Raw genomic sequence first — 17,893 nt, 5'->3', positions numbered from 1 at the left:
TGCAATATGTAGCAATTTGGAGAATGCACTAATTTTAATGGTTTTAATCCCCAAAGCAAATTACATTTATGAAATCAAATCATTTTCTACATCCATCACAATTTGATGATTACCACAGAGTCTGGTACACTTTTAATTAATTTTTAGGTAATAGAGAGAATATGAAAGAAAACCGTGCATTTTTATCAAGAGCTATGCAGGGTGATCTGAGCTGTGTCACCACTAAGCTGTGTCCCGCAGCTGGGGTGGGGGGCATGGAGTCCTGCAGCTTTAATTTCACCTGGAAAATGACCATGTTTGAAAAGACACTCTCTAGCATCTGCCTAGCCCTGAAACTGGCTTCTTCCTGTAGAAGCTCATTTTTAAAAGCCTATAAGCCCTAGCAAAATGAATTATTTCTTAAGGAAATTAAATAGATTGATGGTGGCAAGTAAAATGAAAAAAAGCCATCAATGGAAAATAGAACATACAGTTGACGTTTGTACAATATGGGTTTGAACAGCGCAATTCTGTACATGTGTTTTCTCTTCCTTATGATTTTCTTAGTAATATTTCCTTTTCTGTAGCTTACTCTATTGTAAGAATACAGTATATAATATATAGAACAAATAAATTATGTTTAGTCAACTGTGTATGTTATTGATAATGTTTCCAGTCAACAGTAGACTATTAGCTGTTAAGTTTTTGGTGCGTCAAAACTTACAGGTAGATTTTCGACTGTGCGGGGGGTCAGTGCCCCCGAGCCCCGTGTTCATCAAGAGTCATCTGTATTCTAGTTTACACTGGTGAGTTGGGGCAGTTTCAAAAGCGACTTTTGAGTCTGGCTCTGAAATTCAAGAGGAAACATTCTTTGTACACAGACCAGTCACAAAAATTGGGAATCGTGAATAAGCCAGTCTTAGGGCATGGTTTCAGCAGCTTGGATCCAAACTCCACAAAACGTAAGAAACTAGGTACTGCTGTGACTTGCACTCAGGATGATAGCGAGCTGGGGCTGTGGTCATGGTCGGTATTCTGCGTCCAAGAGATAGGACACCAACCAAAGCCAATTACCATGTGGTATTACAGGTTCAAGCCTTTTTTTTCCCATGAGCTCCCCAAAAGAAAAGGAGAAATAGTAAAGGCTGGAAGCGTGTCCCTTGCTTTTGGGTATTCCAGTGCTTGGATGCTTGCGTCTCTGAATATGAGTCAGTTCAGCTCTGTGCCCCCCCCTCCTAGAACCTGCCCTTCAAAGGGGTATTTTGGTTTTTGGGGTTTTTTTTTTTTTAAAGATTTTGTTTATTTATTCGACAGAGAGACAGCCAGTGAGAGAGGGAAGACAAGCAGGGGGAGTGGGAGAGGAAGAAGCAGGCTCCCAGCAGAGCACGGAGCCCGATGCGGGGCTTGATCCCAGAACACTGGGATCACGCCCTGAGCCGAAGACAGACACTTAACGACTGAGCCACTCAGGTGCCCCCAAAGGGGTATTTTGATGTCAGCACGACTTGAATTGAAGAAGGCTGTTTTGGTCCCAGTGTCCCTATTTCTCCTAGTGTATGGGACACCCTCAGACTGACTGCCAGTCTCCCTTCATAGTTACTGTGATTTCAACCCATCCTGTGACCACACATCTTCTCTGCCCTCTTGGAGTGCCAGGCAGATGACCTTTGCCAATACTGATGACTTTTAGTGACATGGGGTCAACAAAACCCTGTTATAACTAGCAGAAAGGTCTCTCCTACATGAATAACTTGTTCTTCATTCTTTCCACCATTATTTTGTGTAACCAAAGGCTGTTGCTGGGTGAGAAGGGGCCTCTTAAAAAACTTTGCAAAAATTATATTCATCCAATTCAATCATGGGATGAATAATGTTGTTAACGTGTTCTAGAGGGCCTCAGTCATCTCTGGAAAAAGTTCAGTTGCATACTAGATACCTTTGCTAATTCTAGAAGAACATTATCTAAAGTTATCAAATACTAATGGGGTCTCTGTAATGGCAGCTGCTGAAATCCTCACCGAGAGGAAGCCTGGTTGGGCAGATCATGGTGAGCCGGTGAGCTGCCATATGCTTGGAAAAGTGTGAGGACAGAACCAAGTAGCTATAGCCCGTTAGCTGCTGAAGCCCAAATCCAATTCACTCTTCAGAGAAGGTTCTGGATCCTTCTTTATGCCTGCATTTTCTTGGGCCTTTAACGATTTGTCCTCGGAGTGTTCTAGGTCAACATTTACATGAGACAAGTTCTACTAGCCCAGTGACAACTAAAGGTGGGGAAGGAGCGGGGTTGGTGTGCAGAGAACAGTGAAAGGGAAGGGCAATGCAGGGAAAGAAAGTGGTTGATTCCAAGAGAGAGACTCTGCTGCTGTGCAAGCAAAGTCTTGGCACTCCATCAAAGCAGACAGGTAGTGTTCCAGAAAACACTGTGGCTTGACCCTTAGCGAGTGTTAATTCCTTGTTCCGCTAGAGCAAGCTTGACTTGTTTTTCATTTCTGTGAAGTGTTGTCATTACTGGGAAAGACTTGCAGTTATGAAAGGACGGTTTTCGGAACATGGATTACAGTTCCTATCGTAAACTTGCCTGATTTCGGCTATGTGGGAAAGCCTCATTTTTCTGGCGTACCCAAAGCCAGCAGTTTTCAAACTGTGAGTGGCAGAACAGTAACACATCCACAATCAGTTTCCAAGGCTTCGACCATCATTGTTGTAATTAACACAGAACAGAACAGAACATGTCAGTGTTTGTCTCACGTAGTAAAAATAACTAATTGGGGATGTTTTTCATTATTCCAGATTTTATGCTTCAAAGTCAGTCCTGCTGGTACCAAGAGCAGAGTCAGAACAGGGTGAGGAGGTATGACGAGAGAGCTGGAGCTCTGCTCAGTAGGAGGGGAGAGGGAGCTTTCTTATACAGACAACTGACCTCAGACAGAACCCAGTGTCTGCCTGCCGGGTCCCCTGTCTCAAGTGTTTGTGCAAATGACTCCAGCAGGGGTCTGTACAGCACTGTGGCTCAGTTTCTAAGCTCAGAGCAGGGCGCTCATCCTGTCTGCCTTTCCGAGCTGTGTGGCCTTGTAAGGCTGAGCTCTGAGTCTTGTTTTCTCTCTTTTCAAGTAAAGAGAGTGGCTCCAAAGTCCTCGGGTTACTGCAAGGAAGGAATGTCATCGTTGATACTAACTGCTTAGTCCAGCTCCCAGCACGTGGACGTTTGTAGCCTGAGTGTCCCAGCAGCTTTAACCACAACTGCCAAACTTGGAAGCAGCCAAGATGTCCTCCCAGTAGGCAAATATACCCATAAACTGTGCTACCTCCAGACAATGGAATATTCTTTAGCAATAAAAAGAAATGAGCTCGTAAAGAGGAAAGTTAGTGCATGTAACTGAATGAGAGAAGCTGATCCTAAGACACTGCGTACTCTATGATTCCAACTGTATGACATTTGGGAGAAGACAAAGCTATGGGACAGTAAAAAGATCAGTGGTCCCCAGGGGTTGGGAGAGAGGGAGGGGTGAACAGATGGAGCACAGAGGATTTTTAGAGCAGTGGAGAAAAAAATCCCTTTAAGGTTTTCATTGCTGTTACGGTTTTATTATAGATGACATATACAAGATAAAATTGAATATGAGGTTTTATCAATATTTGAATACCATGCAAGTTCCAATTTACATTATTTGAGCTTGCATAATGTGTACCCACCTATACATCCATCTAACAAACTCTTATTATCCGAAAATCCTTTCTGGACCGTGGTTCTCAATCCTATTGGACCCATACCCCCCCCTTCAGAGCCTGAAATTAAATTTCTGGGTAATATAACTCACCTATAATCATAATTTCAAAAAGCAATAGAATGGGGGCGGCCTGGGTGGCTCAGTCAGTTAAGCGTCTGCCTTTGGCTCAGGTCATGATCCCAGGGTCCTGGGATCGAGTCCCACATCAGGGTCCCTGCTCAGTGGGGAGTCTGCTTCTCCCTCTGCCTCTATCCCTACTCCCTGCTCGTGCTCTCTCTCTCTCTCTCTCTCAAATAAATAAATAAATAAATCTTAAAAAAAAAAAAGCAATAGAATGCCACAACCGTAGTAGAAAAGAAATACAATGAAAGGCATTTCGGATGAAATCTGCCTTTCACATGTAATATGTGCTAGACGACACTCAAGGGCATCCCAAGGTCGACAGGCGCTGTGCTTGCTCAGGCGGAGACTCGCCATGACTGGGACAGCCATAAGCACAGACTGACACAGGCATGTTGTACTGGGGACTCGACTGCCACCACTATAGTTGTCTGTCATCGGTGACATGGCTTTCTGCAATTGCAAAGCTCTGAACAAAACGAAGTGTAGCCTTCCTTTGAATTGTATACATAGCAGCATTCCTGGAAAATTGAGGCTCTATTAACACCAGGCAAGAATGACTGTGCTTGAATGTAAAATGGCATTAGGGGCTGGGCTTGGATGATCGTGAACAAGGTTTCACTTACACCGAGGTCTCGGAGGACATCTGGATGTCATGCGTGTTGTGGGACATCCCTAGCCCCTGCTTACCGTAAGTCAGTAATGCTCCCCAACCCTCAGGACCGTTAGATGACATTAATTACCAGAAGGCTCCATATGGTCCAGGACCCCTTCCTAGAGGGGGGGGGTGCTGGAGATGCGGCTTGAGTTGGTGGGGGCATCCTTGAGGACCAGTTTATGTCTCCGTTTAGCAGCTCCTTAGGTCCTGGAGAAACAGGCCAGTAGATGTTAGTCTCTTTTTCTGGAGAGAAATTCATTTCTTTGTTCTGACTCAAATTTCCCCCTTGTTTCCTATAAAAATCTTTGGAGGAGGCAAAAGGAGACCCAAGGGGCATGGCCCATGAAAGCAATCATCAGCCAAGCATGGCCGCTCCATGAAAGACCCCATCTGCCTTTCTCCATTGCCTCTTAACTGATGAGATGCCAAGGTTACTCCTCAGTGTTACCGTGGGCCTTGTTTATGTTGAGCCCCTTGCTGTGCTGTGGAAAAGAGCAAATGGTACAGAGAAGACCCCAGGACGTTACGTTTCTGTGTTGAAGGCAGCAGCATGTATGTACGTTGGGGTTTTTCAAAAGCCGTGTATGCCTGAAGATCGTACACAGAGGAGGTATTTGCTTACACATACCTGGAGGTTGTCAGGTTTAGTCTTTAGGGCACAGAAGGAAGAAGCCACCCCTATGTCTCTGGCTGCCATCTTGAAAGATGGGGTGTCAGGAACCGGTGCCCATCTTCTGTGTTTTTTTTTTCTTTTCTAGTCTGGGTTTAACAGAGATGTTTGTAAACTGTTTTCAAGGGTGTGGGGTCCTGTGCGACAGTGGCCTTGCCCAGAGTCTGAGTATTCAGTATTGTTCTAGTAATCCATGCCACCTTTTATCTTTTGCAATGAAGCTTGATCCGTAGCCATTTCACCTCCCCTCCTCAGGGGAAATAGCATTCTTCTGGGAGTTTTCCTCCCAGAATTCCTTTGAGAACACCAGGAGGGAAGAGGAGGAACCTAGACCTCTTCATTTAGAACTGTCCTTGAAGGAGTCCCAGCATGAAAAAATACAAAACATCCTAATTATCAACAGTAAAAATATCTTGACAACCAAAAGTCCTACGTGAGTAAGACTTAACAAACGTTCATTGGGAAAACCAACCATACTGTTTGCTTTCTGAAAAGGAATATTTTGAAGTTTGATTTTTAAACATCATCAGTAAAAGTGACTTTTTTCCATTGGTGTGAAGTTCTACAAAGTTTAACCCAGGTATAGATTTATGGAGGCATCACCATAATCAGGATATGGGATGAGTGCATCACCCCAAACCACTCCTTCCTCCACCCTCATTCCCGGGATTCCTTTTCCATCCCTATAGGTTGTCTTTTCAAGAAGAGCATGTAAATGACATATGGTAATGTCATATGGTAGGTATCCTTTGGAAACTAATTTTTTTTTCACTCAGCATAATGGCCTTTGAGATTCTTTCAGCTTCTTGTAAATGTCAACACTTCGTTCTTTTTTACTGGTAGGTAATATCTCATTGTACATATGTACCGCCATTTATCCATTTACTGATTGAAAAACATTTGGGTCACTTCCAATTTTGGGCAATTATGAATAGGGATGTTATAAACATTTGTTTTGTGTGAACATAATATTCATTTCTCTAGGGTAGATCCTCAGAAGTGGGATTGCTGACATATACAGTAAATGTATGTTTTATTTTATAAGCAACTGTCAAACTATTTTCCAACCATCTATACCATTTCACATTTCCATCAGCACTGGTGTAAGAGTCCCTTCTAGTCATTCCGTGCCCTTGTCAGCACTTGATATTGTCAATATTTTTAATTTTAGCTATTCTAATGGGTTTATAGTTGTATCTCATTGTGGCTTTAATTTGCATTTTCCTAATGGCTGAAGATATTGCCCATCTTTTCATCTGCTTTCATCCTATACTCTCTTTGAGGAAATGCTTATTTTTATATATTTTGCCCGAATTTCAATTGGTTTGTTTTTTTCTTATTGTTGAGTTTTGACAATTCTTTATTATGCAGACATGTCAGCTATGGAGTTGGTGAATATTATCCCCCGGTTTGCAGCTTATCTTTTTATTCTCTGAATAATGTCTTTTATAGTACAAAAGTTACATTTTAATGAAATCCAGTTTATTAGTTTTCGGGGTTTTTTTTTTTTTAAGTGGAGTTTGTTTTTTCTGCTACATCTAGGAGCTCCTCACCCAACCCAAGGTTATGGGTTTTCTTCAAAAAGTTTTAGTCTTATATTTTACATTTAGATTTATGATGCATTTTGAGTTGGCTTTGTATAAGGTATGACATTTAGGTCAAAGTTTACTTTTTTGCCTATGGATTTCTAACTGTTCCAACACCATTTGTTGAAAACACTATTTGTTCTCCATTGAATTGCTTTTGCACCTTTGTCAAAACTCAACTGGCCATATTTGTGTGGGTTTATTTCTAGATTCCCTATTCTGTTCTGTTGATCTTTGTGCCTGTCCCTTTGCTAATACCACCCAGTTTTGATTACTATAACTTTATAGTAAGTTTTAAACTTGGGTAGTTGGAGTCCTCCAATTTTATTCTTTTTCAGAATTGACTTAGCTATTCTAGTTTCTTTGCTTTTCCATATAAATTTTACAATCAGCTTGTCTCTGCATACAAGAAATCTTGCTGAGATTTTAATCGGTATTGTGTGGAATCTGGAGCTCAATTTGGGAATAATTAACATTTTTATTATGTTTAACCTTCCAATCCATGAACATGGTATGTCTCCCTAATTATTTAAATCTTTCATCAGTGTTTATAGGTTTTACATGTAGATCCTATATGTGCTTTGTTAGATTTATACCTAAGTACTTTATTTTTTGAAATGGTTGCAAATATTACAATTAAATTAAATTAAATTAAAATTTCGGTTTTTGTCAGACATTGCTAACCATGTTAGTTTCCTGTGGCTGCTGTAACAAAATACCACAAACTTGGGGACTTAAAACAACATATTTATTCTCTCACGGTTCTGGAGGCCAGAAGTCTATCATCAGCTTTGAGCTGAAATCAAGATGTGGCAGGGTTGTGTTCCCTCCAGAGGCTGTAAGGGGAGTGTGTTCTTTGCCTCTTCCAACTTCTGGTGCCTGCCGGCATTCCTTACTCATAATCACATTACTTCAGTCTCTACCTCCATCTTCACATTGCCTCTCCTCTTTGTTGAATCTCCCCTTGCATATCTTACAAAAGACACTTGGGATGGCCTTAGGGCATACCTGGATTATGCAGGATAATCTTCTCAATATCCTTAGCTTAATCATATCTGCAAAAACTTTACTATATCAAGTAACATTCACAAGTTTTAGGGATTAGAACCTACTATCTTTGAGGACACTTTTTTAGCCTACTATATTGGTGTTTAGAAATCAAGATTTGTGTGTGTGTGTGTGTGTGTGTGTGTGATCTTGTATGTTGACCTTGTATCCTGCAACTTTGTGCTAGCCTCACTTATGAATTCTAGGAGCTTTTAGTACATACCTTGGGATTTTCTACATATAACCATGTCATCTTCAAATAAGGATACTTTTATTTCTTTCTTTCCAATCTGCATGACTTCTATTTCTTTTTCTCGCCTTATTACATTGACTAGAACTTCCAATACAATGTTGTATAGCAGTGGTGAAAGTAGATATTCTTGCTTTTTCCTAATCTTAAGGGGAAAACCCTCACTCATCAGTAAGTATGATGTTAGCTTCTGTTTCTTCTTTGTTGCATTGTTTTAAAAATCATAAGTGGATGTAAAATTTTGTCATATGATTTTTTTTGGCATCAACTGATATAATTATGCATTTTTTCCTTCTTTAGATTATTGGTAGGATGGATTACATTCATTGATTTCTAAATGTTGAACCAGACTTGCATTACTGAGACTAATCCCACTTCATTGTAATGTATTATTCTTTTTATACATTGCTGGTTTTGATTTGGGATTTTGTTGAGGTTTTTTATGTATATACTCATCAAAGATATTGGTCTGCAGTTGTTTTTTTCTTATATTTTCTTTTTCTGACGTTGGTATCAGGGTAATTCTGGCCTCGTAAAATAAACTGGGAAGTATTCCCTCTTCTATCCAGTGGAAGAGGTTGTGGAAATTTGGTGTTATTTCTTCTTATATATTTCATAGAATTTGCCAGTAAAAAGTTCTGGGCCTCATGATATTCTTTTCCAGATTCTTAGCTAATTTAATTTCTTTCATGGTTATATGACTATTTAGGTTACTTATGCCACCTTGGGTGAATTTTAATAGTCTGTGGTTTTTGAGGAATTGGTCCATTTCATCTAAATTGTCAAATATATATGCATAATATTGTTCATTGTATTCTGTTATTTTTGTAATATCTGTAGTATCCATAGTCAAATCTCCTTTTTATTTCCTAGCAAGTTGTGTTTTCTCTTTCTTTTCCTCTGTCAATTTTGCTAGTGATTTGTCAATTTTATGGATCTTTTCAAAGAACCAGCTTTTGGTTTTATTGCTTTTCTCTATCATTTTTCTGTTTTAATTTCATTGATTTCATTATTTTTTTCCTTCCTTTTGCTTGCTTTGGGTTTATTTTGCTTTTCTTTTTTCTAGTTCCATAAGGTGGAAGCTCAAATTATTTGAGATTTTTCTTCTTTTCTAATATAAATATTTAATGCTATCAGTTTCCTTATAAGCACTATTTTAGCTACATTTGACAAATTTTGATAAACTGTATTTTCATTTTAGTAAAAAATATTTTCTAATAACCCTTGTGACTTACTCTTTGATCCATTGTCAAATGTGTGTTGTTTAATTTCCAACTGTTTTGAGATTTTCCTATTTTTAATGTTGATTTCTAGATTAATTCCCTTATGATCTGAAATATACTTCACATAATTTCAGTTCTTTAAGTTTGTTAAGATTTATTTTGTGACCCATGATATGTTCTACCTTGGTGAATGTTTTGTTTTTGAATATTGGGTTTTCTTTCTGAGTTTGGGATTTGGGTTTTCTTATTCACTCAAGACTCTTTCTGGAAGGTTGTCACTCACAGCTCATTCTTTCCTTCCTCTAGAACATCCAGGATGTGAGGAGTGAAGATGAGGACGAGGATGAGTATGAAGAAGAGGAAGAGGAGGAGGAGAAGGGAGAAATCACCAAAGGCAAAGAGAGAGACTGTTTGAAGAACGGCCTCGGGGCCAACAGGGACCTTATTCCCAACGGCCAACATGGCCATTAGCTTGAAGCCCACACAGCTCCTGGGGCACAGTGTGCTATGAGGGCTGCTGGAAGCCAGAGTTGCTTCCCCCTCCTTACCTGTGGCCCACAGGAGCCACAGGGTCCCCCAATTCTGCCCTTCCCTCTTTNAATAATTAACATTTTTATTATGTTTAACCTTCCAATCCATGAACATGGTATGTCTCCCTAATTATTTAAATCTTTCATCAGTGTTTATAGGTTTTACATGTAGATCCTATATGTGCTTTGTTAGATTTATACCTAAGTACTTTTATTTTTGAAATGGTTGCAAATATTACAATTAAATTAAATTAAATTAAAATTTCGGTTTTTGTCAGACATTGCTAACCATGTTAGTTTCCTGTGGCTGCTGTAACAAAATACCACAAACTTGGGGACTTAAAACAACATATTTATTCTCTCACGGTTCTGGAGGCCAGAAGTCTATCATCAGCTTTGAGCTGAAATCAAGATGTGGCAGGGTTGTGTTCCCTCCAGAGGCTGTAAGGGGAGTGTGTTCTTTGCCTCTTCCAACTTCTGGTGCCTGCCGGCATTCCTTACTCATAATCACATTACTTCAGTCTCTACCTCCATCTTCACATTGCCTCTCCTCTTTGTTGAATCTCCCCTTGCATATCTTACAAAAGACACTTGGGATGGCCTTAGGGCATACCTGGATTATGCAGGATAATCTTCTCAATATCCTTAGCTTAATCATATCTGCAAAAACTTTACTATATCAAGTAACATTCACAAGTTTTAGGGATTAGAACCTACTATCTTTGAGGACACTTTTTTAGCCTACTATATTGGTGTTTAGAAATCAAGATTTGTGTGTGTGTGTGTGTGTGTGTGTGTGTGTGTGTGTGATTTTGTATGTTGACCTTGTATCCTGCAACTTTGTGCTAGCCTCACTTATGAATTCTAGGAGCTTTTAGTACATACCTTGGGATTTTCTACATATAACCATGTCATCTTCAAATAAGGATACTTTTATTTCTTTCTTTCCAATCTGCATGACTTCTATTTCTTTTTCTCGCCTTATTACATTGACTAGAACTTCCAATACAATGTTGTATAGCAGTGGTGAAAGTAGATATTCTTGCTTTTTCCTAATCTTAAGGGGAAAACCCTCACTCATCAGTAAGTATGATGTTAGCTTCTGTTTCTTCTTTGTTGCATTGTTTTAAAAATCATAAGTGGATGTAAAATTTTGTCATATGATTTTTTTTGGCATCAACTGATATAATTATGCATTTTTTCCTTCTTTAGATTATTGGTAGGATGGATTACATTCATTGGTTTCTAAATGTTGAACCAGACTTGCATTACTGAGACTAATCCCACTTCATTGTAATGTATTATTCTTTTTATACATTGCTGGTTTTGATTTGGGCTATTTTGTTGAGGTTTTTTATGTATATACTCATCAAAGATATTGGTCTGCAGTTGTTTTTTTCTTATATTTTCTTTTTCTGACGTTGGTATCAGGGTAATTCTGGCCTCGTAAAATAAACTGGGAAGTATTCCCTCTTCTATCCAGTGGAAGAGGTTGTGGAAATTTGGTGTTATTTCTTCTTATATATTTCATAGAATTTGCCAGTAAAAAGTTCTGGGCCTCATGATATTCTTTTCCAGATTCTTAGCTAATTTAATTTCTTTCATGGTTATATGACTATTTAGGTTACTTATGCCACCTTGGGTGAATTTTAATAGTCTGTAGTTTTTGAGGAATTGGTCCATTTCATCTAAATTGTCAAATATATATGCATAATATTGTTCATTGTATTCTGTTATTTTTGTAATATCTGTAGTATCCATAGTCAAATCTCCTTTTTATTTCCTAGCAAGTTGTGTTTTCTCTTTCTTTTCCTCTGTCAATTTTGCTAGTGATTTGTCAATTTTATGGATCTTTTCAAAGAACCAGCTTTTGGTTTTATTGCTTTTCTCTATCATTTTTCTGTTTTAATTTCATTGATTTCATTATTTTTTTCCTTCCTTTTGCTTGCTTTGGGTTTATTTTGCTTTTCTTTTTTCTAGTTCCATAAGGTGGAAGCTCAAATTATTTGAGATTTTTCTTCTTTTCTAATATAAATATTTAATGCTATCAGTTTCCTTATAAGCACTATTTTAGCTACATTTGACAAATTTTGATAAACTGTATTTTCATTTTAGTAAAAAATATTTTCTAATAACCCTTGTGACTTACTCTTTGATCCATTGTCAAATGTGTGTTGTTTAATTTCCAACTGTTTTGAGATTTTCCTATTTTTAATGTTGATTTCTAGATTAATTCCCTTATGATCTGAAATATACTTCGCATAATTTCAGTTCTTTAAGTTTGTTAAGATTTATTTTGTGACCCATGATATGTTCTACCTTGGTGAATGTTTTGTTTTTGAATATTGGGTTTTCTTTCTGAGTTTGGGATTTGGGTTTTCTTATTCACTCAAGACTCTTTCTGGAAGGTTGTCACTCACAGCTCATTCTTTCCTTCCTCTAGAACATCCAGGATGTGAGGAGTGAAGATGAGGACGAGGATGAGTATGAAGAAGAGGAAGAGGAGGAGGAGAAGGGAGAAATCACCAAAGGCAAAGAGAGAGACTGTTTGAAGAACGGCCTCGGGGCCAACAGGGACCTTATTCCCAACGGCCAACATGGCCATTAGCTTGAAGCCCACACAGCTCCTGGGGCACAGTGTGCTATGAGGGCTGCTGGAAGCCAGAGTTGCTTCCCCCTCCTTACCTGTGGCCCACAGGAGCCACAGGGTCCCCCAATTCTGCCCTTCCCTCTTTTTAACCACCACCTCCCCCCCTCCTAAGATGTATTTAACAAAATGTTGTTAACTTGTGTTAAAACGTTAAATATAGCATCCCTATGGATTTTACTGCAGTTAGGACTCAGACTGGTCAAAGATTTCAAAGATTTCTCCAGAGAACCATTTTAGTCCAGTTGTGTTCATTCATATATGTAAGACATGTGGTTTCTCCAGAAGCTCATTTGGTTGTAGGCCGTTTCACCTTGCCGCCTCGCTCACCCTCGGGATGGCTTGAGAAGTGCTAAGGTAACCCACTTTTTCAGGTGTGTTCAGCCACAAAGAGCAGCTCATCCCCCCGCCCCAAATGAGTTTGAGGAGACAACACAGCAGCAGCAGCAGGACCAAGCGAGGGGACCAGGCTTCCAGGGCTCACTGGCCACTCTCTGCCATGGGCAGTTCTTTAAACCTTCTAAGCCTTGGGGCTTCATCTCTCCAATGGGAGTAATAATATTTGCCTTGCCTACCTCCCAGAGTTGGAGTAAGGATCAAATGAGATAATAGAAGTGACAGTGTATACCGTTCACTGTGGTGTGACAGGGACCTGACCCCCTTCTCACTATGATCCCAGCTCTGTTTGGGAGAGAGAAACCTGGTTAAACTTGGCACTGAATGGGCCTGAACAAAAGGCACAACCTTAAAAAACTCCTTTTAAGTGTGTCTGGAGATATCCGGAAATGCAAATATCCAGAAGGCTGTTTCCATTTTATTTGGTAACTCTTTGTTAGCTCCCTCAGGGTGACTCTCAAATTCCCCCTGAATTCTCTGCCCCCAGCTCCCACCCCCCACCCAAAGGAAGGGAGCCTGGGCCCCATTCCTTCTTGTCTTTTGCTGGCCTCTCCCTTGCTTCCTCTCTAAGAGGAAGCTTTCCTGCCGCTGCCCTGGGCCCCTCCTTTGGGCCAACAGAGATCTGCCCAGCCAGCACTGTGATCCATCTGGGGGCCTGTCTGGGGGACTCAGACCCAGGGCAGGCTGCTCACCGAGCCATTAGTTCCCAGAAAGCCTGAACCTTTGGGGCACAACGTGCATGCGAGCTCCTGACTGAAGGGAAATCCTGGAAACAGAAAGAGGATGCTACCCTATTTCACCTCTGCTCCCAACCCAATCAGACCTCATAAGACTAAAACAGAACAAAAGAAAAGACTGGAAAACACCCCTGCGAAGTGTCCGAGGACAACTGTTAGTCAGTGATGGCTCCTGGGGCTACCNACAACGTGCATGCGAGCTCCTGACTGAAGGGAAATCCTGGAAACAGAAAGAGGATGCTACCCTATTTCACCTTTGCTCCCCAACCCAATCAGACCTCATAAGACTAAAACAGAACAAAACAAAAGATTGGAAAACACCCCTGCGAAGTGTCCGAGGACAACAGTTAGTCAGTGATGGCTCCTGGGGCTACCGACCTCTCTGGGAGGACAGATTCGGATAGGAGGCTGGCAGGTCAGTAGCCGGATGGCTGGCGGCCCCCGCAGGGGGCACATCTGAGCCCAGAGTGCAGGGCAGACCTCAGAGACTTCAGGGTTCTGTTGACTGAGGAGAAGCAGAGCCTTGTCAGAGAAGAACCCGAGTGGAATACGCAACCCCCTCCCCAATCTCTCAGATTCTTGGGCTGCGTTTTGCACCTTTATCCGGTTTTGCTCAGAGGCCCATATTATAAAGCCCAAGGGGAGCCAGGGCTGTGAGGACAAGTAAAGGCATCCACACGGGCCCCACCGGATGTGGGCTGCGGCTGCTGGAGTGGGAAGGGCTCTGAGCAGCAAAGGTGTCTGTGGGTTTTTTGGTTTTGTTTTTTAAGAAAAAGATGTTTTTAAAACCTTCAGGGTAAACAAAAACAAAAACCAAAAACCCTTCAGAATTCTTTCCTCATCAAAAATCTCTTTTTGAGGAATCACTAGAACAGAAAAACACATGTCAAGTTTTTTCTGCGTATTATTTGCTTTTATGAGTACAATAGCATCTGCGTTGTATGTATAATGTTATATTATAAATCAAAATGCCTCCACTAACTTGAGGACATAGCTGTGGAGTTATTATTAATATTATATTATTATAATTATTTTTGGTGGAAGAAAAGCCCATCGAGACATTATTTTTTATGTTTCCAGTTAACAGACTGCTTTTCCCTTGATTTATTTTCGTCTTGTTTCTGTAACAAATATCTTCTCGCTTAAGGTAAAAAAAAAAAAAAAGTATATTAGCTGCTCTATCCTCCAGTATTCTTTTTCTTCTTTAAATGTGGAAAGCAATATTGATAGGCCAACTTCAGCGATCTGTGATACAGTTGGAAGCACCGAACTCCCTCTGAAGCGGTAGATATGCATTTTTGTAACAATCTTTAGGGCTTCTACGGTCCATTTTAAAGGTAAGCTCTCTTCCTACCAGAAACAAGGCCTCATCCTACACCAGATGACTTTATAAAAATGCAGTCCCCTGTGGCACCCATGTTATCGTGATGGTAATGACTTACAATAAAGCAAAGACAGAATCCTGCGTGCGGGGTGGCCCAATGGGTTCAGCACACACGTTGCCTGGCTCCTTAGAGATCCTTACTGCTCTCACCGGGAAGTGGAAGAAAAGATTTGCCAAGCCTCTAGAAATGCCCTGCATTTCCAGGAATCAGAGGGAAGAATGAGAAGGACAGAGCCAAGTTATGACCCCTACTGGGGTGAGCCCTTGTCTGTGCACAGTGTGGACAGACTGCTGCAGGCTGGAGTCTAACCTAGGTCGTGGCATCCGGGCCTTTTGGCACAAGGCAGTGTTGAAATGCTAAGAAAGGGAACTGATCCCACAGGCACTTTCCTGACCACACTTTCGCCGTGGCTATAGATCAAGTAGACAGCACATAAGACAATATTAAGAGCAACTTTATGTCAATAATTTGTAGGTGTGAATGAAATGTGTAAGTTCCTAGAAAAATTCCACTTGTCAAAATGGGCACAAAAAGAAGCAGATACTTAAATAGTGTTCTATATAAAAGACTACAGAAAATCCGAAATTTTAAAATGCACTTCTCCATCCCAGCAAAAAACAAAACAAAACAAAACAAAATCCTTTGGGCTCAGATGGCTCATCCAGTGAATTCTTCCATATTTAAAGAAGAATTAAGCCAAGAATGACACAAACTTTTGTAGAGGCAAAAGGAACACTTCCTCACTTGTTTTAGAAGGCCTGCATAAATCAATGCTAAAACCTGACAATATTAAGAGGCAAAAACCCAACAATTATTGGCTAAGTCATTTGTGAACCTAGGCGTGAAATTCCTCAACACAAGCAGACTGAATTCAGCAATAGGTAAAGGAGAGGGCATATGACAAGTTAGGTTTAGTTCAGGAACTCGCAGTTGATTTGCTGTTTGGAAATCATAATTATTCACCATTTTTTTTTNGGCCTGCATAAATCAATGCTAAAACCTGACAATATTAAGAGGCAAAAACCCAACAATTATTGGCTAAGTCATTTGTGAACCTAGGCGTGAAATTCCTCAACACAAGCAGACTGAATTCAAGCAATAGGTAAAGGAGAGGGCATATGACAAGTTAGGTTTAGTTCAGGAACTCGCAGTTGATTTGCTGTTTGGAAATCATAATTATTCACCATTTTAACAGTATAAAGGAAAAAGCCATGTCTTCAAAAGCTTTAGATAAAGTTCAACATCTGTTCATCAAAAACAACAACAACAAAAACCAAAAAAAACCAACAAAAACAAAACAAAACAACAACAAAAACACAGAAAAGTAGGAAGGAAATTCCTTAATCTGAAAAACAGCGTTTTCACAAAGCATGAAGCCAGTATCATATAATGCAGTAATGGCCAAATACCAAAAGCTTTTCCCACAGGGATTATCACTGAGACAGGGGTGTCCGTTATTTTTAATGATGCCCGTCATCCTGAATATTTTCAACATTGTATTTTTCATCCTGCCCGATGTAATATTTCAAGAAATAAAAGTTACAAGGCTTGAAAAAAAGAAATAAAAACTCTTACCACAATGTAAATGCAAAAATCCCCACACATAATGTGTGTGTGTGTGTGTGCACGAGAGAGAGAATTTATACAGAAATATCAAGGAACAGGACTGGCCAGGACAATCTTTAAAGGAACAAAGGAGGAGAATTCATTTTAGTAATACCAAGACTTACTACAAAAAGATAGTAAAGCACTGTGAAATTGGTACAAAGATAGACAAATAGAACAATAAAATTATATAAAGTCCAGGAACAGACTCATGCATATATGGGCAGTTGGCTGTCTTTAAGAATAAAAATGAAACATTATATCTACTTAACATCATACACAATAGAAATTTCAGGGTTTTTTGTAGATCTAAATGTTAGAGATAAAATAACAAAGCTTCCAGAGGGAAACATAAGAGGACATCCATCTTCATGACCTGAAGGTAGGCAAAAAGTCCTTAAAACATGAACTATTATGCATCAAGGAAAATATTAACAAATCAGATCAAATAATAATAAAGAAGTTCTGTTTCTCAACTGATTCCATTAACAGAGTGAAAAGGCAAGCCATCGAAATAATATATCTGCATCAATTAAACCTGACAAAGGGTTTATATCCAAAACATGTAAAGAACTCCTACGGAAAAAAACCTGAACCCAGAGCACTTAACCAGATGCTTTGCATAATACCATATGATTCAATAAACATACGAAAAGGTGCTCAATTTTATTGATCATTAGGAAGACTGCCAGGACTAAGTAGTGACCACATAGAACAATCAGAAATCAGGCGCTGCTGGAGGAGTGCAGTTAAAGCCACTTGGGAAACGTTTGTCATCATTTCCTAAAACGGGATGCATGCACATATTGTAATCCAGCAGTGTAAAAGGCACGCGCATGAACACCAGAAGGATGCACGTGAATGTTCCTATCAGCAATGTTCATAATAGCCCAAACAGGGCGTTTCCCAAATACCAATCAAAAGTAGAATGGGAAAGTAAATTGTAGTATATTTATATTACAGGACACCACGTAGCAATGAAAGTGAAGTGGTATTTGCAACAAATGTAGCTTCCTCTTACTCCATTATTGTTTTGCAAAAGAATCTGGTAGAAAATGAATACATAATTTATGTCTCCATTTTTTATAAAGTTCAAAAACAGACAAAACCGATCTATGATTATGGAAGTCAGGATGCTGGTTACCTTTGGGGAGAAGGGAGACCCCATGCCTTCATTGGGCCAGTGTGGGCTTCAGGGTGTCAATGACATTCTGTCTCTGGACCTGGATAGTGGTTACCTGAGTGTGTTCAGTTAGTGATAAATGACCAGATTATACACTTACAATTTGTATGTTTTTTCTGTAGGTATATTATAATTTTATAGGTTATTAA

At 39.8% G+C, this 17,893-nt stretch overlaps 1 protein-coding gene across 1 annotated transcript in view; it reads left to right on the top strand.

Annotated features, from left to right (window-relative positions):
• CERS3 (ceramide synthase 3) overlaps positions 1-9,853 on the top strand; it is a 104,130-nt gene extending 94,277 nt beyond the window's left edge. The window contains exon 12 of the mRNA XM_002922672.4: positions 9,568-9,853. Coding sequence (XP_002922718.1) covers positions 9,568-9,732 — 165 coding nt within the window. The 3' untranslated portion in view covers positions 9,733-9,853. The remainder of the gene's footprint in view (positions 1-9,567) is intronic.
• Positions 9,854-17,893: the final 8,040 nt, after the last annotated feature.

This window comes from Ailuropoda melanoleuca, chromosome 9, assembly GCF_002007445.2.
Source record: "Ailuropoda melanoleuca isolate Jingjing chromosome 9, ASM200744v2, whole genome shotgun sequence".
Lineage (NCBI taxonomy): Eukaryota > Metazoa > Chordata > Mammalia > Carnivora > Ursidae > Ailuropoda > Ailuropoda melanoleuca.
The sequence above is the reverse complement of the archived record's forward strand: the minus strand, read 5'-3'. Positions and strand labels throughout refer to the sequence as shown.